The 24093-nt window shown below is 36.9% G+C and overlaps 1 protein-coding gene across 4 annotated transcripts in view; it reads right to left on the bottom strand.

Moving 5' to 3' along the window:
- Positions 1 to 24093, bottom strand: part of TNNI3K (TNNI3 interacting kinase) — a 293732-nt gene that overhangs the window by 86966 nt on the left and 182673 nt on the right. For 3 of the 4 annotated variants that reach the window (XM_025912718.2, XM_086717284.1, XM_086717283.1), the window contains 3 exons: positions 15594 to 15646; positions 15219 to 15271; positions 11257 to 11389 (listed from right to left, as the gene is read on the bottom strand). In XM_025912718.2, coding sequence (XP_025768503.1) covers positions 11257 to 11389; positions 15219 to 15271; positions 15594 to 15646 — 239 coding nt within the window. Of the gene's footprint in view, positions 1 to 11256; positions 11390 to 11421; positions 14373 to 15218; positions 15272 to 15593; positions 15647 to 24093 lie in introns of those variants that run through there. The other variant, XM_086717285.1, reaches the window with a different exon arrangement.

The following is a 24093-nucleotide window of genomic DNA, read 5'->3' as shown; positions in this document are numbered from 1 at the left end:
CCTAAACAGTTGTACTAATTTATTCCCTTAGTCACCAATGTGTGAGAGAGTTTTCATTACATCGGCAATCTTTCATTACATCGGAATCAGGTTTTCTCATTTTGTGAGAGATGTTGCTAACATGAGAGGTAAATTATATCAGCTCATTTCTTGTTTAAATTGTGTTCTTTGATGACTAGTGAGGCTTAATATTTTCCCAAATATTTACTAGTTATTTGTATTTGAAATTTTAAGTTCATTTCCTTTGCTGCCTGGCATTTTAATGTTTCTTTGCAACAGCCGTTCTAATTGTACAATGGCTCCAGTTTGAGGGCAGAGTCAAGAATTCCATTTCTGCTTTTATTTTCAAGGCCATTTATAGAATATTTGCATTGTCACATTTGTCCACCATTTCTAGCCATTATCAGCTAGATTCGTAGTTGCTGACACTAAGAAAACACAGAAACAAAAGACTGGCCAAAACATATTTAGCAAACTTAACATGACTTACAAAATATGTCTTTTGTGTCACAAAAAAAAAAAAAAAAAAAAACTAGGCATGTTAGATTCCTTCCATTGGCTACTCTTGAGTATTTTTAATTCCTTTTTGGAATGAGGTAAATAAATAAGCAAACACATTAACTAATGCTTAATAATCATTGATCTTCTAACTCTACTTTTTCACCTTATGACCATTTGGATATTGTTGAGCTGGTGCAGCTATAAGCATATAAACCAGTGTAGTGAATGCATTTAAACTAATTATACCTATCCTAATGGGTGGGGAGGGACTATTCATAAAGTGAGTTAAACTCAGATGCAGGTGCCAAATGTCTCCTTTGAAACCCTTTCAGACTCTGATACCAAGTCTATAAAGTTACTTGTTTTGCTTCTTGGCACTGTGTCTGGAAAATCAGTTTAAGATGAATGCTATTTAATTCTTCATTATTCAAAGTAGATTCTGCAAGGCCTTGGCATCTCCTTCTCTCTTTTGCTTTATACACCCTTGGCAGTGATGCTACTCATTAGCAGCAGAAAGTGGACAATGCAACATGAGGCGTCATGGAGTTGAAATTTGTCACCTTTAAAATTGCTTTGTCAGTCTTGCCTGAGTGGCCATGCTACACTAACATCTGGGAAATTTTCTAGTATTCCAGATTCAGGACAGGGATTGTCAGCCCATTTATCAAATTTTTACCTTGATTGCTACATAAAATATGTTAAGTGATTTATGTACATGTTGGTTTCTACAATCACAATGGAAACTTTGCTATTAAGAGAGAATAAGGCTAAATATAAAAATATCAATAACTATTGAGTACATACCATTTCTTCAGCACTGTGATAATTACCAATGATTTAGTGAAGCTTATAATCTAGATTCTAGAGTAGGACTGTCTAATAGAACTTTTTACAATGATGGAAATGTTATGCAGTGTTCACTATGGTAGCATACGGCTATGAAGCACTTAAAATGTTGCTATTAAGCATTAAAATGTGTGACTGAATAACCGAATTTTTATTTTCATTTCAATTAAAATAAATTTAAATTTAAATTTTTTTTTTTTTTTAACGTTTTATTTATTTTTGAGACAGAGAGAGACAGAGCATGAACGGGGGAGGGGCAGAGAGAGAGGGAGACACAGAATCGGAAGCAGGCTCCAGGCTCTGAGCCATCAGCCCAGAGCCCGACGCGGGGCTCGAACTCATGGACTGCAAGATCGCGACCTGAGCCGAAGTCGGATGCCCAACCGACTGAGCCACCCAGGCGCCCCAAAAATAAATTTAAATTTAAACAGCCATGTGTGTCTAGAAGCTTCCATATTGTACTGCACAATTCTAGAGCATAGCCTTTTCCCACTCCTATTTTCCTGAATAAGATTCAAATTAAACATGATTTTGTGAGTCAGCCTCAAGGGTTTATATAACCATGGTGTTTATTTGTGGATTCAAGTTCTTTATTGTTCGTTAATAATTTATCAAGAAAAAATGGATATGACTAGAGATTGTCAAAAGGCATTCAATACAACACATGATAACCTTCATTTATTCATGTGACAAAATCTATTGAACATTCCATATGAGTGATAATAAGCTAAGAAAAAATAAAGTGTTAGGGTGTCAATAAAATTTGGCAAATAAATGGATAATTATTAAAGAAATGAATTACTGGATTTTTCTTGCTTTTTATGGTTCAAACACAAATTCAGAATTGTGATCCTTTTTTTTTCTGAAATGTTCTTTCATACCCTCTTTTCCTACATTACATCTAATGTCACTTAGGTCTTGGCTTAATGAAGTGTCTGTGGGTGCGCTCCCTATGTACTCCCATAGCACCTGGTACTACAATAGCATATATGTCATATTATACTTAATTGCCTATTTATTTGCTTGCCTCTGCAGATAGATCACAAGCTCCTTGAAGTCAGGATCTGTATCTTTTCACCATCATATCTCATGTGCTTAGCACGGTGACAGGAAATTAGTAGGCATCCAATTGATGTGCACTAAATGAATCAATAAATGAGACAGTTCAAAATATGATTTCATTGGAAATAATACAGATCATGGCATAGAGGACTCAGTAAACATGTATTGTATAAATGAATAAAGATGATGGATTAAAGCCTATTAGTATCTTGCTCTTTATTATATGTCTTTAGGACAGAGCACAATGCCTAGTCACAAAGAAACACTGTAGAACTAATATAATGTTTATTTAATATTAAATTATGACACAATTGGGTAAATTATTCATATTTGGTGGCATATTTAGATAATAATCTTATATTTTGTTCAGAACATTTGGGGAGGTGGCTTTAATAAACCAAAACAGTATGACTATTAAGAAATGCCCTTAACAAGGAAATCTGGGGGCCTAATTTCCAGTCTGGCTTTGCTTTTAACTCCCTGAGAGATCCTAATTAAGCTAATTTGCCTGTGTGAGTATTAATTTCTGTTCATGTAAGATGAAACAGTGAGGACACAGTGTAATGGTAATAAGCATGGGCTTTGGGGACAAGGAGCCATGCTAGTTAAGTCTTGACTACCCCTCTTACTAGCATGTTATGTTGAGCATATATCTTATCCTAATAGAACCTAAACCATAGGTTACTGTTAGAATTAAAGGAGACATCGTACAGAGAGCATCTGGCACATTGTTAGTTTTCAAGAAGTGTTAGCTGTTGCTGTTGCCATAATTATCATCTACAGATCTAAGGGTTTTGCCTTTTCCTTTTAGTCTGAATCTAGAGAACTAGGTATCAGAAACATTGTTGAATATTTTCTGTTCTGTTTAGACCAGAAATCATCTATCCTTTTGAGGTTTTTTGGGAGTATGAATACCAAGTAAAATATTGCATTGAATTACTGCAAATTACAAGGCTACAAACCCTCTCATCTGTCATTGGCTCCAGCTCATAATGTAATATGGCTACTGTGGAGAGGATGACTATGCACCTCTTCATGATGAATTTAATTAGCTATATTGCTTATGGATAAGTTGGTACTAGATTCTGAATTCCTAAATTAAACTATCACTCTTATGTTTTATAAAAATAAATCTAGGCACTCATATAAAAACAGAGAGCAATAAAGTACAATATTTTACTTGTAAGCCTTGACTAAGATAAAACTGCTAGAATGTTTTTTATTTGTTTTTTTTTTTTTCAATTTTGATTGTGTGTATGTGTGTTCTAAAAACACAATTGATTCTACTTCATTGTTTTTATGGGTAGGGCTATAGAGAAACAAAGCAAATGCGTACGGCTATCCCAGCAAGAGCTAAGACACACTCTTTGTTAAACTGACACTTTTCAATGATGTATCACCAGAGCATATAGCATCTGAGAGAGACCATGAGATTGCAATCTTGAGATTGCAGTAAGAATGGCTTAATTTTTTAAACCACATCCCATTCTCATTACAGACTGTCAGAAGAATAGATTAATTTGCACCAGTGTCTATTCTCATTGCAATCTTTGTCAGTGTAATGAAGTATTGGAATGTTAATATCAGCTATGTTCATAGAAATATCACCATCCATTGGAACGATTTGATCTTTCTAGTGATCTGTGTAGTGATTGGCTGGCTCTATCAGTGATAAACTGATAAAGATTAACACAGCAAACACAGGATTTCAGAACGTTAGATCACTCCTATTTTCCTATCACTTGTCAAGGCACAGTCCACATCATCGATGTGCTTATGCTTTTTGAGGTTACAATATTTAGGACGCTTTAGGATCCTAATCATATATGGAATATCTAAGCAGCGGTAGCAAACACAAATGACTACAAATATGAGATCCTGTGATATAACTATGTTTCTAAACGTACTTAAATTCATATTTTTTACAACCATATGTGAGACAAAAAAAAAGCCATATTTGGCCCCTGTACTACCGTTTGCAACTCTGAGTTAAAACCTCAATATGAAGTCTCACCCAAATCTGGCTAGAATAAATTGGCAGATGTTCTTAATTTGCTGCCACATCCGAGACTTAGTTACAGCTTGGCATTAAGGAATCCCAGGACACAGAGTTGAGTCTCCTTGTGAACCAGCTGGCATCACACAGGAAAACAAAAGGAAAACAAGAGGCGTTCTTCTTTGGTCTCAAACTATAATCTGAAAGTGATCCATAAAACTTGGTACCTAGTTGTAAGGGAATGGGATTGGATAGAATACATATCGATGGATTGATTTATCCTAGATTTCTTCTTTAGTTTTTCATGATACATCAGAGGAGACAGACCCAGGAGAGATATAAAATCTGGGAAGCAGGTGTTGGTTTCTTTCTCTGAAATGTATCCAAGACAGCTCTTGTTTGCCAGGTCATACCAGCTCCTTTTTCATCTTGCCTGGTTCTTTTCTCTCTGCTTGGCTTCACACCTTGGCTCCTTCTCTTCCTAATCTTGTCACTTCTTTCACAAATCTGCTTTCTCCCTGGATCCATCATCCTCCTGCTGGCTGAGCCAGAAACCTAGAAGTTATCCCTGATTCCTCCCTCTCCCTTATTCTCCCACCTGAACCCATCCACAAGTCCATTCAAATTTCCCACAACCAGCCTCTCCTTTTTCTTCTAAAGTCACTACCCTAGTTAAGGTTTTATACATTCTTACCTAGACTACCTGGTTTCTTTACCTCTGGTTTCAAACCTCTTCAGTCCAGCCTTTGCTTTGTAGCAAGAGGGATCATTCTAAAATAATAATAGCATTATATGATTGCCCTGCTTGAACTCCTGCAGTGACTTTCATTGTTGACACACAAGGCCCTTCACCATCTAGCTCTAGATGTGATGGATTCCCTTGTGTTCTCTGATTCATCCCTATTGAATTATTTGTGGATCTCTCATGCCTCTGCACCTTGCCCATACTGCTTTTTGTTGGGACTCCTTCTCTTCTTCCCCACTAATTTACCTATTTAATTAGCTTTCATCTTTTTGCAGGTCAGGTATCGTCTGTTCTCAGAGTCCTTCTCTGATACCATTTTCCCATTTTTCACAATTTCAGAAGGAGACTCCTCCAGGGAGCATCCTTAGCACTCTCTCTCAGCTTCTCTCTAGTTGGGACTTACCTCTGTTCTGTGCTATGAAGCCCTGAGCAACACTCTATTCTTCTCTGTTTTCCTCTTAACTCTAGCATAGTTCCCAGCCAGAGGAGCACTCAATAATAGCCTAAACATAATAAAAATAGCTAATACTTATTGAGTGCTTCCTATTCCCAGTCATCCTTCCAATCTCTTGAGGTAGGTCCTAGTATTATCCCCACTTTTAAAAATAAGGTGAAGTATGGCTCAGTTAAGTAGCTTGCATAGTTACAAGGCTCATGCTCTTACACTTTATGCCAATTCTCTTTAGTTCTATTGTGTTGGCCTGAAAAATGCTTTCTTAAAAATTGAATTAATTGCCAACATTTAAAAACCTTTAGGTATCTAAACAAACACACAGAAATTGGCTGATATGGTAAAGGAATCCTTGCATTCCTACATGGATTGTTTGGCTGGAGCTGGGTAGCAGCTGTTCCCTTGAGTCAGAGCATGTGATTTCCTGTCCATCACACTGTCCTCTGTTGAGTGTTTGCCTGTTTCCCCCAGCCCTTTGGCCATTTGATCTTGGATGACCCTTAGGATGCTGAATGTGATGGATTTTTGGTTCTTTCTAGACCTGAGATTATAAGGTTAATTTGAACATGTACTATGCAAAAGAGACTCTAACTTCAAGTTCTTCTCAATGAATACCCATCACTTATTTAGGAGTCAATGCTAATATTTGTGTTCTACTTTTGTATTTCTTCCAGTGCTTCCAGGGCTAAATCCAGGAGGATGAGCCATGTGTAATATTGCTACTACCATAATTGATAATGCTGTCATACATTGTAGTCATGGATTTGTTCCTCTTTGTAAATGGCTAATATGTAGCTTATATTGAATCTGATGCTTCACATAATTTATTGCTGAACATATGCTAGATTGCCTAACCACTGCAATGATATAAACAGCCTCATTTCTTGATGCATGGTCACTGTCCAACTTTAAAAAAATCAACATCTATCATAAACAAACTCTCTTTCCAATAAAGTACTATAAATTCTAATATCTAGGATATTGGAATCAAGTTATTCTTAGGCAAGCCTTTTAACTGTTTTATTATACAATATTCTCCCTCCAAAAAAGGGTAAATATTTCTGGGGGTCCATGACAGAAGGGGTCTTTATCTCTTTGAAATATTCACTTTATAATTAGCAAAGGATAATGGAGTAGGGAAAATTCCTAAACTATATGAGTAAAATATGATAAATACTGTAAAAAAATGATGACTTGGGGCATGGAGGAGACTGCTTTAAGTCAACATTAGAGGATTAAGGAAGATGGTTTGGGAAGAAGTGATATTTAAGCTAAGATCTAAAAGTTAATTAGGGTTAGTATGATGAAAAGTGGGCAAGAGTATCTTGACAGAGACTAATGTGTGCAAAGACAGGAAGTCATAGGAAACAAGTCACATTTGGGAAGAGAAATAGTGCTCTGTGGCTGGAACATAAAGAACATGAGAGACTGCAGATGGCAAAGGTAGATCTGGGGAGGAAAGTAGGAATGTAGTGTGAGGCTTTGTAGATTATTTTAAGAAATTTTGTCCTTATCTTAAGAGCAAAGAAAAAACATTGGAGATTTTAACTAAAGGAGGCCAGATGACCTAACTTGAGTTTTTTAGAAAGCTAAACCTAGATAGTATGGCAACTGGTGAAGATAGTCAGAAAAACTGGAGACGAGAACACCATTTAAGATACTGTGCAGAATTCTACGTGCAAAATAAGGAAGTAGCAGGGGAGAGGAGATAAGTGGAAAGATTCAAAAGATGTTCAGAAAGTGGGGTCAAAAATAAGGAAATGAGTGAGAAAAGCAAGGAAGGAAGGAAAGGAATAATGAGGAAAAGAAGGAAAGAGAAGAGTGAAAGGTGACTGCAGATTTCCTATGAGCATTCTGGAGACTGAGTGCCATGCAGGTACAGAATCATAGGAAGTCTCAACCTTGTGTTACACTTTGCCCTCATCTTTAATCTTACAGCTGCAGAGAGTTTTCAGTTTACAGAGTTCAGTCACAAATACCATTTCATGTGATCCTCACAGTAATCTTCGTGGAGTCATCATTAACTGCATTTACTGAGGAAACAGAGTTTGTGAAAGGGCTTACAGGCCAGGAGAAATGGGACACAGTGAAGGAAGCAACACAGTGGCTGGAACATAGGACGTGAACTAATATGAGCCAGTCAGAGCTATAGAATCATGTAGAATTGTACAGGGCATATTAATAGTTTTGAGCTTTAATCCTAAGAACACAGGAAGACAGAATGATTTTAAGGAATAGTGACATAATCAATTTTATGTTTTTAAATTTTTTTTTTTCAACGTTTTTATTTATTTTTGGGACAGAGAGAGACAGAGCATGAACGGGGGAGGGGCAGAGAGAGAGGGAGACACAGAATCGGAAACAGGCTCCAGGCTCTGAGCCATCAGCCCAGAGCCTGATGCGGGGCTCGAACTCACGGACCGCGAGATCGTGACCTGGCTGAAGTCGGACGCTTAACCGACTGCGCCACCCAGGCGCCCCTATTTTATGTTTTTAAAATACCATTTCAGTGGATATCTAAGGAGTGGAGAGGAAGGGGGTAGAATAAAGGAAAGAAGTCAAATGGCTATTGAGGTAGTTATAGTGAAAAAGATGGCAGCTCTGACTAGCATGGTGGTGGGTGGAATTAAGTAGATAGATTTGAGGTATATATTTCATCACTTCCACTTTTTGTTCGTTGTTGTTCATCACAACATTCACTTGTGCAAGAAGGCAAGAAAAAGGTGTAAACAGACATACTGAATAAAAAGAAAGTTTCCTTTATTTACAGATGACCAAAAAAATTTATGTGGAAAATCCCAAAGAATGTAGAAAAAAAGCTACTTGAATTGATAAGTAAATTTAGCAAATTTGCAGAGTATGGGGTTGTTATTTAAAAATTAATTAAGTCTCTCTTCTAGCAAAGAACTGTTGGATATTGAAATTAAAAAAAATAACATTTATAATAGTATCAGAGATAAGTCTAAAAAAATGTGCCAGGTTTGTATGCTAAAAACTACAAATAGGCTGATAACAGAAATAAAAGAAGACCTAACTGAAGGAGAGCTATACCATGTGGATTGACTGGAAGATTTGATATTTTTAAGTTGTAAATTCTTTCCAAATTGATCTATAAACTCAATGTAATCTACCCAAAATTCCAGTGGGCTTTTTTTTTTGGTAGAAATAAACAAACCGATTCTAAAATTTATATGGAAAACCAAAAGCCTAGAAGAGCCAAAGCAATTTTATTAAAGAAGGGCATATTTGGAAGATTTATATAACCTGAGTTCAAGACTTAACTATAAACTCTGAATATAGTATGGTATTGGTGTAAGGGTAGACATATATCAGTTAAACAGAGCCCAAAAATAAATACACATATATGGTCAATTGATTTTTGACAATAGTACCAAACTAGTTTAATTGAGAAAGGAAAGTTTTTTCAAAAAATCATGCTGAAAAACTTAAGCATGCATATTAAAAACCATAAACTAAACTATAAACTAAAACTATAAACTAAAAAAACACAAACTAACAAAAGAATAACAAAAGCTCATACCTGTAACCATTAAAAAAAAGAAAATAAGTAGATTCTATAAATATAAAACCTAAACCTATAAGAGTTCTGTAAGAAAACATGGGAGAAAATCTTTGTGGCTTTAGTGATGCAACCATATTTTAGAAAGAATATAAAAACATGTGATTTAAAAGTTTGATAAGGTAGACTTCATTGAAATTAAAAACTTATTTCAACACATTGCTAAGAATATGAAAAGGCAAGCCACAGACTAAAGAAAAATACTTTCAAAACGCATAGTAGATGAAAGACTTCTACCTAGTATCTATGAACTCTTACAAGTAAATAATAAGGCAACCTGAACAAACACTTCACCAAAGAAAGAGGAACACAAACGTGAGATTTTCCATATCATTAGCTATTAGAAAAATAGAAAATACTACTACAATGATACACCATTATATACCTACTCAAATGGCCAATGTCTTATTTTAAACAGACAACAAAAATATCCTGGCAAGGATGTGTAGCAACTGAAATTATAATACATTGCTGGTAGAAATCCATCATGGTACAGATACCTTAGAAAACCTCTTATCATAAGATCTAGTACTGTAATCATTTCTTATATATTTATTCAAGAGTAGTAAAACCATCCACACAAATACCTGGATGGTTTTAGTATCTTATGCACAGCAGCCCCAAAGTGAGAATAATTCAAATAATCATCATGTATGAATGCATTATTAAATTGAGATACATCCACACAATGGAGTATTACTCAGGAACAAAAAGGAATAAATGACTGAAAGTCAACAACATGATTCCATTTATAGGACATTCTGGAAAAGGCAAAACTATAAAGACCTAAATCAGATAAGTGATTGCTAGGGGCTGGATGTGGGAACAGTGAATTAACTCAAAAGAGGCACTAAGGAACTTTTTACAGTGATGGAAATACTCTATATGGTGATGATCATGGTTATGTATTTGTTGAAACTAGTGGAATTATTAACCTAAAATGGCAATGTTGTTTCAGTTCAAAATAGAGTCTTTACATTCACACTATAATAAGGACTAACTCTCATGATTTTCTATGAAAAGTATATAGAAAAATATTAGGACAATTAGTTAGAAACTATGCAGAGGATAATTGAAGACCATATGATATTATGGGGAAATATCTTGAAAAGAGAGTGTGAGATGTAGCTTTGCTCTGCAAATGAGTACTAACAATTATTGGGATCTTGGTTAAGACTTTTAATTTGTGAGTATCCACATTTATGGGATTTGTCTTTCCCTAACATCCCTTTTGACTTCGTCTGATATATTGTGATAGGGTGGCCACCAGGAGCTTGCAAAGTAATTCACTTAAAATTTATTGTGATTTAATTTGAAAACTACTTTTTAAGCATACTAGGTTCTGGGGATGCAAAGCCCTTAAGGAGTTCCCAGTCTAACGGTGAATACAAGTAAGTAAGTAGATTGACAAAACATAAAAGCTGAAACTCAAATAAAATGAAGAGACAGATGCAAATAAAATTTACCTTAAGGCTCAAAGATGTGTATATTTTTCATGTGATTAGATTTCCTGCCTCTACTGTCTACATGTACATAGAGTGTAATGTATATTATCACCAAAAATTAGGCTCTCTCACAAAGCCCCATTTTTGGAGCGCATCTATTTATGTAATACAAAATTATTATGAAAAGCAATTCTCTTTTATATAACATGAGACAAGCAGAAAACGGTCCTGGTAGGTTATTTTTATGTGTTGCTACTTTCAGCTCACCCCTGTATACACACTAAAAAGGAGTTTCTAGAATCTAATCTCAAAAAATAAGTATTACATTGTCAACATTATTTGCACCCACCTGCCATGTGACCATAGTCATTTGCTTGTTTTATTAACAACAGATAAATCAAAGCCCTAAACTTTAATAAAATATACCTACAATTGTGTGTGCCTGTGCCTAAAGTCACACAGTTAGGTCAGTAAGTTTTCTGGATTGGGCACATACCTTGAAACAATTTTTAAGTTGTTTACTTGATTCTTATCTTGTGGACCCACCAAGAGTAATCATTTTGGGGAAAAAAATATTTCTTGAAGTCGTGACAAGGCATAGAACTCTGGAAACCTTTCAGGATGTCTTACCTGGCTTGAGATGAGCAAATGGGATTTCACCAGTGAGAAGTTCCCAGAGACACAGAGCATAGCTGAAGACGTCAGCTTTGATGGTATAACGTGTGCACTGCGTGAACACCTCAGGGGCCATCCAGCGGAGGTTCTGTGTGTTCAGAAACATCCACAAGTCATTTGCCAAGTGTTTAGTCATCCCATTGTAGAAACAGTGCTCTTCTCTGTGAGGATTTGGTAAGTGTTCTCCCATTGTTCTCAGAAGATATAAAGATAAAATAACACTGATTACCCTGTACCATGCAATAAGCTGATGTGTTTATACATTAATACCATGTTTACTATCATTGTTCAGTTTTACAAAGGCATTTTTCTTAATCATTGGAAGATCATGAAATTCATAATCATTCCAAAAATATTGCAACAATATTAATCATCAAGTAACCCTGCATCTTGTAAAATGATCACAGCAGCAACATTTTTTGTTTACTTCTGAGCATCTTTCCCCTAGAAGCCTTATAAACTTATGAATAGCCAACCACGATTCATCCAAGAGCTCTATGCCTCCCTGGGGGTGAATCACACCTTTCTTCCTTTAGATCTTCAGGTTGTAGTTTAGGAAGCCACTAAATTAGACCCATAAATAATGCTCTCATGACTGAGGAGAGATAGAGCCTTAGAGGAGTGCCCAGGACATTCTTATGAAGCAGATAGCTCACTGGCAGGATCAGGTCTGTCATATCTCCTGTGTTTGCCCAGTTGTGTTATTTCTGAATATGGTTTGTGCAGTATTCCAGGAAGAAAACCTATAAAATGTTATAGTTTTCTCTGTATGAAGTTTTATATTCATGCTTTGATGGCATTATTTACATTCTTTTCACTTGCAGTTATGTATTTTTTGGTTTGAAATATAAGTTTGCTTTCTGAGATGCAAATGGCATACATTTGGTTGATTTGTAGTTTAGGGGAAAGAGCACTAGGTTTTGAGTTAGGAGAAGAAAATTCCAGCTCCAGCTCTACCATTCACTGTTTGAGCAGCCCTGGGCAAGTCTTGTATGCTCCTGGACCTCGGATTCCTTAAGGGCAGAACAGAAGAGGCAAACCCTTCCAGCTCTAAAATCCCATGGCTCCATAACCTTATCAGTGAACTTCGCCAAACACCTTGTTTCTTTGTATTTCCACTGGAAGAAACCAGCATTCTTTTATTGCTCTTACTGAAATTCTATGTAGAGCTGGCTGCTGATAATTCTTTTCAAGTGTCTACCTTATTTTGAAATCATGCATAATTATAGCATTCTAAGAATATATGTATTCCGATTATGATGCTTATATGCAATTCTTCCACATGGGCTTTCACCTTCCAAATAGCCTCCAACTTATGTAGCAGATTATGCCTTGTGTCACAACATTGCATAAGTGGAAGTAGGCATACCGTATGCCCATTTTCCCACAGGGGAGTAATAGAGTAATTAGCCAGCTTACATGAGGCCACATAACTAGTAAGAAACAAAATAGCCTTCAAAATAAATCTAGAGTAGTGCTGTGCTTAAAGACTGTGCTGCTAGGATTAAAAAAAAAAATTACTTGCTGTTGGTGAAATCCAATTCAATTTCATTCAACAAAAGTTTATTTAGCCAGAGTCTGGATGTATTTGAGAATCACCTGGGGGAAATTTGAAAAGATACAGGTACCCAAGATCAACCCCAGGCCAATGAAATCAGAATTTCTGGGGGATGGGTTCAGGCAAAATACTTTTTAAAAAGTTTCTGAAGTGATTCCAATGTGGTGCCAGGGTTGAGAATCACTGATCTAGCTATCTCTGTGTCTCAGGTACTGTGTGTCCTATCAAAAGAGGACTCATTCTTCCTCTCTTACCTCATATCTTGCCATTCTCCTCTTGCTCACTACACTCTAGTCATTCTGCCTTTGAACACACAAAGAATTTTCCTGTGTCAGGGCCTTTGCACTGACTGTTCCCTCTGCCTACATTGCTCTTCCCCTTACATGGATGACTCCTGGTCAGGCCTCTCATCAAATATTATCTTTCCCTCTTACCCTATCTAAGTGATACCCCCATTCTCCATTCACATACTTGCTTTGTTTTTACTCTGTAACACTTATCACAACCTGATACATATTTTGTTGATTTGTTCAGTGTCTATCTCCTTCTAGTAGAATATTAGATCCATGGGAATAAGAAAATTAATTTGTTCACTGCAATATTCCCAGTTCCTAGAAGGATGTCTGGCATTTAGTAAGTAGTCCATAAATATTTTCTGGATGAATGAATGAAATCTAACTGGGGAAACAAGACATGCCTAATCTCACTTACAACATGGTCCATGATGTATTTCCTGCCTTCCTCTCTAACTCATCTTTCACTTTCTCTTCCTCACCCAGAGCATGCCAACAATGACAAGCTCTTTGAAGTTCCCCCAGGAAGTCTGATATTTCTCATCCTTCCCTACATCTTTGCTCATGCTGTTGTTCATTCTACCTGGCACTCTTTTCTGTTCTCCCTGCACCTAATTTATTCCCATTCATCCCAAGATGCTCTGTCACACCTTACTTATCACAGGACTTCCATACTGCTTTAAATCTATCTGCTTATTACTGTGTTTTCCCCATAGAAAATGAGCTCTTGACATCAAGATTTTCTTCACATTTTGCATTCCTGGTCCCTTGCACAATGTCTGACACATGGTAGGCCCTCAATAAATGTTTATTGACTGAATGAGTAAGGGTACGAATTAGCAGTACAAAATGCTACAAAAGCACAGACAGAAAAATGCACGGGGAGGAGGCAGCAGGTGTGTGTGTGTGGGGGGGGGGGGGATGTTATGGAAGGGAAGGCTCTTACAATGGATAAAATTTCCTAGGCCTTGCAAGACCTTTCTAGGTGAGGTGGAGTGAAGGACTGTCCAGGCAGAGAAAGCCACACTAGCAGAGACACAGGGATATGAATGTGAATGGCCTTTTTGGGGAATGAGCAGGAGGCTTGTGTATTAGGGTGTAGGGGACTTGAGAGAACTTACTGTGGGAGAAGAGGTCACAGAGGGGCCCTGGGCCAGATTTAGGAGGGCAGGAGGCTTCCAGGCAATGAATTTGGATTTTGGCCTGTGGGTACTGGGTATCTGTGATGGTTATAGGAGGAGATGAATTGTCAGAACCTAACACTTGGCTGATGTTGCAAAGAAGGAACTGGAAGACAGTACTGGAGTTAGAATCCTACTTCTAGTCCAGAAAAGGGATGATGAAGACATGAACTGAAGTGGAAAATGAGAGTTTCGGATGAACTTAAAACAAGCATGCAAACAAACAGAAAACATGACTGAGTAATGTATCTGTGGAAGCAGAAAAAGGAAGGAATGGGAAATTACCCTAAGCTTAGGTAGTTAAATAACACACGTGGTCTAGGAAGAGAAGTTACTTTTTTGGGGGAGGGGAGGAGAGTAAAGAAGAGAGCAGGTAATGATTTTAATAGCAGACATTTTTGAATACAATTATGTTTGCTCCAGATGTTAAAACTTATATTTTAGTTAAACATTAATACTTGGTTATATGCCATTTTACCTTATAATGCTGAAGCAGAAAAAAGTTGTTACTAGATGCTGGTTAACTACAAATTCTATAGTTAGTTACTGATTAAATGTTAACTCTCTCCACTACTTAATAAGAAGATCTAAAAATGAAAGCCAATTAACCATGCCTGCTTGGTACTTTTTTCAGTTACATCTGAAATAAATTCTGTATTATTTTATCCATCTCATTTTCCAGACATATATCTAATCTATTTTTCTGGTACAGCCTTGAAAGAGTTCTTTTGAGGGTTTCCTGAAAATAAAAACATAAAACTTTATCCTGCCCCTGGGACAATGACAATGCTTCCAGTTAAAGCTGCTCTCATCTCACTTCCTGTCATGCTGAGTTTACAGATTTTAATTGTTTCATAATTATAAGGAACATAAGCAGCAGCAAACCCCAGGTTGTTTTGTCATGTTGTCTTCATCCAGAGACTGTAGAAATCTTGATTCTGATGGAAAGAAAAAATGAATTCGTGTTAAAGAAAACATCTTTAAAAACAAGGTCAAAATCACAACTAAAATTTTGAACCCCCTAGAAACCTCTTATTTAAAGGCTTACTTCCTTTCTTGTACCTGGGTATATCAAAGAGAAAAAACTGAAAATAAATGATATACTTTTAAAATTCAGGGTCACTGAAATTTGAATGATTTAGAAAAGTATAGCTGTCAGTGTGAACTGCTTTTTCAGCTTCATCATACAATATGAGACACCAACTAAGAATGAAGAAAGAAACTGATGTCATTTGGGGATTTTTCATGGAAATCTCTCACCTCCAAAATCTGCCACCACTGCATGCCCGTCCTCACAGAGAAGAATATTGTGACTGTAAAAAACAAAACAAAACAAAAACAGTGAAACAAAAAACAAAACACTGACTTTGAGTAAACTTCATTATTTCTGAATCTGGTGTCTTAAGGAAGAGGTTGATAGTCATCATTTGTTTACCCAGAGGCTGAACAAGCTGCAAAAGACTGGCAGAGATCTTAGGTTAGTGACTCTTATTTTTTTTTTAATTTTGCTAATTCAAAAGGAATATTTACAAAATCATTTTATATCTAACTTGGAAAGTATACGCAGTGTCTCACTTTGGATAAGCCCTCTAAACTTGTCAAAAAGACCCATTCGCTGAAGATCAGTATTTCAGCTCTCTGTGGTTCATTTGCTAATACAATTGTTAACAGGCAGGGTCAAAGGCATCCATGAGCATATGAGAGCCAGAGCAAGGGAACCAGCTTGCTGGAACCCTAAGCATAAGGGCAGTTCAAGTCAGAGCCTGACATGAACATAATAAAAGGACCCTTTGTGGAATAAGTCTTGGCCAACATGTTCTAGCTACACTCCCAGGAAGAAGGAGTGTTTTTAAGCCTGATACTAGCTAAACCCCTTTTTAAGGTTGTAGGGAGAAAAAGTTATAAAGATCACCAAAGTCTTTCCAACCCAGAATTCAAGCGAGATTAAGAATGTCCTGCCTTTTCAAAAAGTAAATCAAGGCTGAGACAGCCCCCAAAGAGGTCATTCTTCCTCCCACATATTGGTAAAATGAGCTGTGGGATATCTTATGGATGGACAAACACATCATGATCCAAGATTGTCATGGAGTGCTTCTTACTGAATGCTTATTTCACATTTGCCTTGTAAATGAGGCATTTCAGTATTAGGAGATCATCCACTGGATTTCTTTTAGTGTCTATAGGTTATACTATATTTATTGTATTTGCTCTATCCTTAATTGTTTTGCTTTGTGATCAATATACAGAAAACACTATTATTTTCTAGTCCTGAATAAGACCCAAATAAGATATTGAATTCTTTACATAAATACTTTCTGGGGCTGACTGCGGCGTTATAAGAAAGTTACTTTTGAATTTCCCTAGTATCATTAATGAATTTTATTTCAGTAATATAGACTTAATCCTCTTTCAACTACTTAAAATCTAGAATATGTTTAAAGCCAATTTGCTTGGAAAAACCCAGTGTAGAAGTAATCAAGGATGTCAAAACAAAACCCCCAGGATGCTCTCTTTAACTTCAAATTTATCAGTTGCAACATATGATGAGACAACTGTCATAAGAACTTGATAGCATCAAGAACTCTCTGGAAGTTCAAGTATGACAAGAAAATGCATCTGATGTTGTACCACCAGATTCTCTGAGGGATTTATGGGAGTTTCAATACCACAATATCTTGGTCTATCAAAGGATATGGGGTGTTACATTTTAGAGATATCATTAAAACACATATTGAGCATGGATTCCCTAAACACAATACACCTATATGTATAGCATCTTGTCTGTTATTTTATTTTAATTTTGATTAGTTATCTAGAACAGTGGTTATTAAAAAATATTTTGAGGAGCATAATCTCAACATATAATACAGATTTTTAAATGGAGCTGTTCAAGTTAAACAGAGGGAAAGGCTCCCTGAACCACCAATTAAACATTCACTTTTTCCACAATAGTAGTCATCAAGGTAATAGCTTAAAACCATGGATCTTGAGAAGCCACCAGATAAGTTACATTTGTTTGGAATATTTATTCATTTGTTTGCTTAAATTTCTTCCAAAGTAAGTATTTTATGTTATTAAGACTGATTATACCACCTAGCTGGAGTTGGGGTGGAGAGTTTAGCAAAATTTTACTCTTTTATCAAAGAAATTTCAATGAATTTAGTCACTGGGCCACCCAGTGCATCACAGTATGAGAAGCAGGGTATGTCAGGAATCATGCAGGGATTATGCTCCTTGCTGTACCTCCAGCATTTTTAGCACATGCATTGCACAGGAGTATTCAATAAACATTTGTTAGCAAATAAATTAACTAAAAGTAACTGAAAATAGACAGTCATGAGTACTGTTTGAATACCGCTCATCTGTCTGCTGATAAATATTTAGAATTCACAGAATCCTACAATTGGACGAGACATTAGAACTAACTTAGTATAACCCTCTTAGTTCCTGCAGAAGTCTCAAGTTCAGAAAACTTAAGTGTATCAACAGAGATTACACAGGTAAGTAGTAACAGTGAAGACGCAGAATCCAGTTCATGTAGGCCATCATCCCAGATCTTAGAACAGGGACTGGCAAACAGTAGGTGAAAAATGATTTTATGAATCATCTTTGTGTTGTGTTATGGACCTTTCCCCCCAAGGACAATATTTACTTTCCTCACATTATCAAGACACTCTGAGAGATGCAAAGTGAGGCAAGTTATAGATTTCATCTTCAAAGAACTTATAATCAGTTGATAAAAAGTAAAGATGAATGTGGGTTATGTAAAAATTCAGAAAAAATAGTGTAGGTTAAAAAAGGAAATTATCTTTGAAGTGGGCCTTGAGAGACAGTCAGTAACTCTATAAATATAAATTGGCTAAACGTGGATTATATACCAGGAACTTTCCTATATACTGGGATATAGTGGATATAGGCAAAGCGTTTGTGAGCTTATGTTGTAGTGAGGAGGAAATGAGGCAGATGAAGGGAGAAAAAAAATCCAAGTTGGGGGATAATCTTAGTAAAGGCCAAAAGTTGGGGATGCCTGGAGTTGGTATCAGGAATTATAAGAAGAATATACTTACTAAATTAGACAGTGCATGCTGGAGAATAATGGAGGAAAATCAGGTGGAAGTAGTATTGGATAATTACAAGGAAATATGAAAGCTGGGAAGGGAATTCTAGGCTTGATACAAGGAAATAGCACATTTTTATGCATAGGGTGCAATGCTCTGAAAGCAGAGAGATTAGCCTTCAAGAATAATTTTAGGCCCTGGGTATTAAGGACAAAAGTAAAAAGAGTGGAAAACAAATAAGATAGGGTAAATCCATCAAAACATCTAAAATAAAGTGTCTAGATCTTGGGATAGCTTAGATAGAGAGGACAAAAAAGAACAGAAAACCAAGGATCATCCTTCATCACACTAGGAGTTTTCTAGTTTAGAGTTCTTAAGTACAAAGCAATAAAATATCCAATTAGAAAGGGTTGTCTTACTAAAAATTCTATGAATTTTTATGAAAAGGATAGTGGCTGACTTGGGAGGCTGAGAAACTTGACTAAAGTCAATGTTGTGCTTGGCAAGACTGGACTCACCAGACAAATAACTACTGTTTTTATCAAATCGAAATAACATGCAACATGAACTCTTGTGTTCTTTTTGTTTTTAAAAAAAATTTTTTAGTGTTAATTTATTTTTGAGAGACAGAGAGAGAGGGAGAGACAGAGTTCGAGCAAGGGAGGGGCAGAGAGAGAGAGGGAGACACAGAATCTGAAGCAGGCTCCAAGTTCTGAGCTGTCAGCACAGAGCCTGATGCGGGGCTCGAACTTACAAACTGTGAGATTGTGACCTGAGTAGAAGTTGGACGCCCAACTGACTGAGCCACCCAGGCACCCCTGAACTCTTGTGTTCTTAACAAGCAATAGAAATTAAACAAAACAAAGGATGCAGTGACAATTTAGGACACTGGACAATTTGAGTTCATAGCAGCAAATGGGGCCAAATTCCAAAAGGGAATCTATGCAAATAATATTGCAGAACTTTGGGAAGTGCTGGAATAAAAGGGAATTTTCTACTTACTTCAAGATAGTCTTCTGGATTTGTCCACTCCTTCTCTAACCACTCAGTAATAATGGAAACTAGCTTTTTAAACTACCCCTAAAATTCATCCATTCATTTTATTAGTTGGTGCTGAGTCATACTTCCTATCTGGAGTGAAATAAATGGAGAGAGACAGGCAGGCGGTGAAGCTGAGAGAATCTATTTTATCAGTGACAGCAGCAAGGCTTTGAAGTAGGCTTTGTGCTGTGTCAGAGAGTCACTGGCATTGGGGTTGAGGATATCTAGGGAAGAGGATGAGTTTGTAGAAGAAGCCAGTTAGGACAATAGAAGTGATGCAATTATTATTAGTGATAATTTGAAGAGTTTACCTGAGATTTGTCATGAATGGCAAGTTTTGAGAGGAAGAAGAACAATAAAAATTGAGGGGAGATAACAGAGAGGGTGGCAGTAAAGAAAAAAGTGAGTAAATATTGCATGAGAGCCTCCTGTGGGCAAGCACTGGTGTTTTTGAGATTTTTCCATCCCTCATGGAGCCACTGTGTGGTTGATATTAGCATATCTACCCTACAGATGGATAACTGAGGATCAGAGTGGTCACCTAAGATGGCCAGTATCATAGCTAGTAAGAGGTGGAGGAAGCATTCAAACCTCAGTCTCCAAAGTGTGCCTTTTTTAGGAGAAGTTGACTCCCACATCATCCAGATAGGCCCTGAGGAGCCAGAACTCTTCCAGCTTGATGTCTAGGGCAAAAGTCCAGAAAGTTTGAGTGAAGAAAGTGATCAAAATTCCAGCTAGTGCTAAAAATTCCTGTGTTCAATGTATGACTGTAAGGTAAAAAGAATGAAGTCAACAAGCTACATGGAAATAAATCTAATACACCTTTGATCCACCAAGAACCAGTAGACAAATACTAACCTTCTTCCCTTCCAGTGTGTGGCTAATGTGTCATATGTAGGTGAATGAAACACAATCCCTGTGAACAGGAAACTTGCAATCTGACCTGGGAATTAAGCTAGGTACACAGAGAATGTCATCAGGATCAGAAAAGTGAAAGAAAACAAGGTGATGGGAATTCTAAGGCTTTTTCTCCACCAGAACACCACCTGGGAGGTTCTTTTTTATCTGCTTTCTTTTGTATAAAATTCTGGGGAGAGACAGTCTTCTGTTACAGATAAGGCTTTATGGAGCATCTTCATGTACATAACATTGGGTGGAAACATCCCTTTGAGTCAGACCCTTCTGATGTGAATTTGGTAGATATGCAAACCTGTCAGTAATTGATTGAACTAGCACTTCAGCCCAAGTCCTACCATCTGGGAGAGAGGCATAAGGAGATGAGAAAAGAAGGGGCAGGAGATGAGAAGAGATGGGTTACACTGAAAGGAAGGAGGACAATGATGAACAGATGCTGTAATATACACATATGTACACATAAGCAGTGCACACACATACATATACATGCACACTTGCCATGTAAGCTCTCTGGAAACATCTTTAAGGGTCACATGATGCTGAGGAATGCTCTCCAGAAGGCAGTAGGTTTGGTAAAACCACACAAGGAAGTTCAAGAGGTAAAGATCAACAATCCTTAATTCTTACAGTAATTTTTGGCATTTCTGATTTAACATTTTTCCCCACAAATGAAACTATTTTCAATGAAAATTAACTACATCAGTGAACATTGGGATTCAATTAGAGTTCAAACACACTGAAAAGATTCATTCGTCTGTGTGGCCAAAGAAACAAGTAGTCACCAGAACCAGAACTGTTCAATTCTGCAAGCAATTAATGCCAGCCCCTCTCTTCTGAAAACCAGCCACAGACTCAGTCCAAAACACTCTGAGTGACATGTAATCAATGAAAATCTCATTGGAGTAATGAGATTTTTTTTTTAATTTTTAAATTTTACTTAAATCCAAGTTAGTTAACGTACAGTGCAATAATGATTTCAGGAGTAGAATTTAGTGGTTCATTACTTTTATATAACACCGAGTGCTCATCCCAACAAGTGCCCTCCTTAATGCCCATCATCCATTTAGCCCATTCCCCTACCCAAAACCCCTCCAACAACCCTTAGTTTGTTCTCTGTATTTAAGAGTCTCTTATGGTTTGCCTCTCTGTCTCTGTTTATTTTTCCTTCCCTTCCCCTATATTCATCTGTTCTGTTTCTTAAATTCCACATATGAGTGAAATCATATATTTATCTTCATCTGATTGAATTATTTTGCTTAGCATAATACATTCTAGTTCCATCCAAGTTGTTGCAAATGGCAAGATTCCATTCTTCTTGATTGCTGAGTAATATTCCATTGCATATATATGTATATATACCGCATCTTCTTTATCCATTCATCAGTCAATGAACATTTGGGCCCTTTGCATACATTGGCCATTGTCCATAGTGATGTTATAAAATTGCAATGCAAGTGCCCCCTTCAAATCAGCATTTTTGTATCCTTTGGACAAATACCTAGTAGTACAGTTGCTGGGTCATAGGATAGCTCTATTTTTAATTTTCTGAGGAACCTCCATACTGTTTTCCAGAGTGGCTGTACCAGTTTGCATTTCTACCAGTAGTGCAAAAAGGTTTCCCTTTCTCTGCATCCTCACCACATCCATTGTTTCCTGAGTTGTTATTCTGTTCCTGTTATTCTGACAGGTGTGAGATGGTATCTCATTGTGGTTTTGATTTGTAATTTCCCTGATAATGAGTGAAGTTGAGCGTCTTTTCATGTGTCTGTTAGTCATCTGGATGTCTTCTTTGGAAAAGTGTCTATTTGTGTCATCTGCCTATTTCTTCACTGGATTATTTGTTTTTTGGGTGTTGAGTTTGAAAGTTCTTTATAGATTTTGGGTACTAACCCTTTATCTGATATGTCATTTGCAAATATCTTCTCCCATTCTGTCGGTTGCCTTTTAGTTTTGCTGATTGTTTCCTTTGCTGTGCAGAAGCTTTTTATTTTGATGAGGTCCCAATAGTTCATGTTTGTTTTTGTTTCCTTTGCCTCAGAGACATGTCTTTTAAGAAGTTGCTGCAGCTGAGGTCAAAGAGATTGTAGTCTGTTTTCCCCTCTAGGATTTTGATGGTTTCCTGTCTCACATTTAGGTCTTTCTTCCATTTTGAGTTTATTTTTGTATATGGTGTAAGAAAGTGGTCCAGGTTCATTCTTCTGCATGTCTCTGTCCAGTTTTCCCAACACCATGTGCTACAGAGATCGTCTTTTTTCCATTGGATACTCTTTCCAGCTTTGTCAAAGATTAGTTGGGGCACCTAGGTGGCTCAGTTGATTGAAATTCCGACTTCAGCTCTGGTCATGATCTCACAGCTTGTGAGTTTGAGCCTCACATCAGGCTCTCTACTGACAGCTCAGAGCCTGGAACCTGCTTCAGATTCTGTGTCTCCCTCTCTCTCTGCCCCAACCCACTTGCATCCTGTCTCTGTCTCTCTCAAAAATAAATAAACATTAAAAAAATTAAAAAAAACAAAAAAGATTAGTTGGCCAAACATTTGTGGGCCCATTTTTGGGTTCTCTATTCTGTTCCATTGATCTATGTGTCTGTTTTTGTGCCAATACTGTCTTGATGATTATAGCTTTTATTGTGGCTTGAAGTCTGGAACTATGATACCTCCAGCTTTGGTTTTCTTCTTCAAGATTGCTTTGGCTATTCGGGGTCTTTTCTGGGTCCATACAAATTTTAGAATTGTTTGTTCTAGCTCTGTGAAGAATGCTGGTGTTATTTTGATAGGGATTACATTGAATATGTAGATTGCTTTGGCTAGCATTGACATTTTAACAATATTTGTTTTTTCAGTTCATGAGCATGGAATCTTTTTCCATTTCTTTGTGTCTTCTTCAATTTCTTTCATAAGTTTACTATAGTTTTCAGTGTATAGATCTTTTATCTCTTTGGTTAGGTTTGTTCCTAGGTATTTTATGGGTTTTGGTGCAGTTGTAAGTGCGATTAATTCCTTGATTTCTCTTTCTGCTGTTTCATTATTGGTGTATAGAAATGCCACAGATACATTGATTTTATAGCCTGTGACTTTGCTGAATTCATCTATCAGTTCTAGGCATTTTTTGGTGGAGTATTTTGTGTTTTCCACCTAGAGTATCATGTCATCTGCCAATTTGAATGCCTTTTATTTCTTTTTGAAGCCTGATTTCTGAGGTTAAGACTTCTAACACTATGTCAAGCAGCAGTGGTGAGAGTGGACATCCCTGTCATGTTCCTGACTTTAAGGAGAAAGCTCTCCATTTTTCTCATTGAGGATGATATTAGTGATGGGTCTTCCGTATATGGCCTTTATGACTGAGGTATGTTCATTCTATTTCCACTTCCTTGAGGTTTTTTTTTTTTTTTTTTTAAATCAAGAAAGGATGTAATTTGTCAAATGCTTTTTGTGCACTATTGTGGGGATCATGTGGTTCTTATCCTTTCTTTTATTAATATGATGTGATTCCAAAAGTCCACGTTGTTTGCAAAACAATAATTTTGTTGTGGCAAATGAAGCTCAGGCTCAGAAGCAAGTAGCTTAGCTATTGAGCATGCCAAGTCAACCTTGTAGCGTCAGTAGCTCATAGGGCTTTATTGCTGTCTTTGGTGATCATGCAATACAGGAGAAATGGTATGCTGGAATGGTGTTCGCCAATGTGGATATGTGCATAGGTTTACCCTTCCTGCTGTGAAGGCTTTGTTCTGTGGTAGAAACCGCAGCA

This window comes from Puma concolor, chromosome C1 (genome assembly GCF_028749965.1).
Source record: "Puma concolor isolate L17-30 chromosome C1, mPumCon1.1.hap2, whole genome shotgun sequence".
Classification (NCBI taxonomy): domain Eukaryota; kingdom Metazoa; phylum Chordata; class Mammalia; order Carnivora; family Felidae; genus Puma; species Puma concolor.
This window is presented reverse-complemented; position numbering and strand designations above follow the sequence as displayed.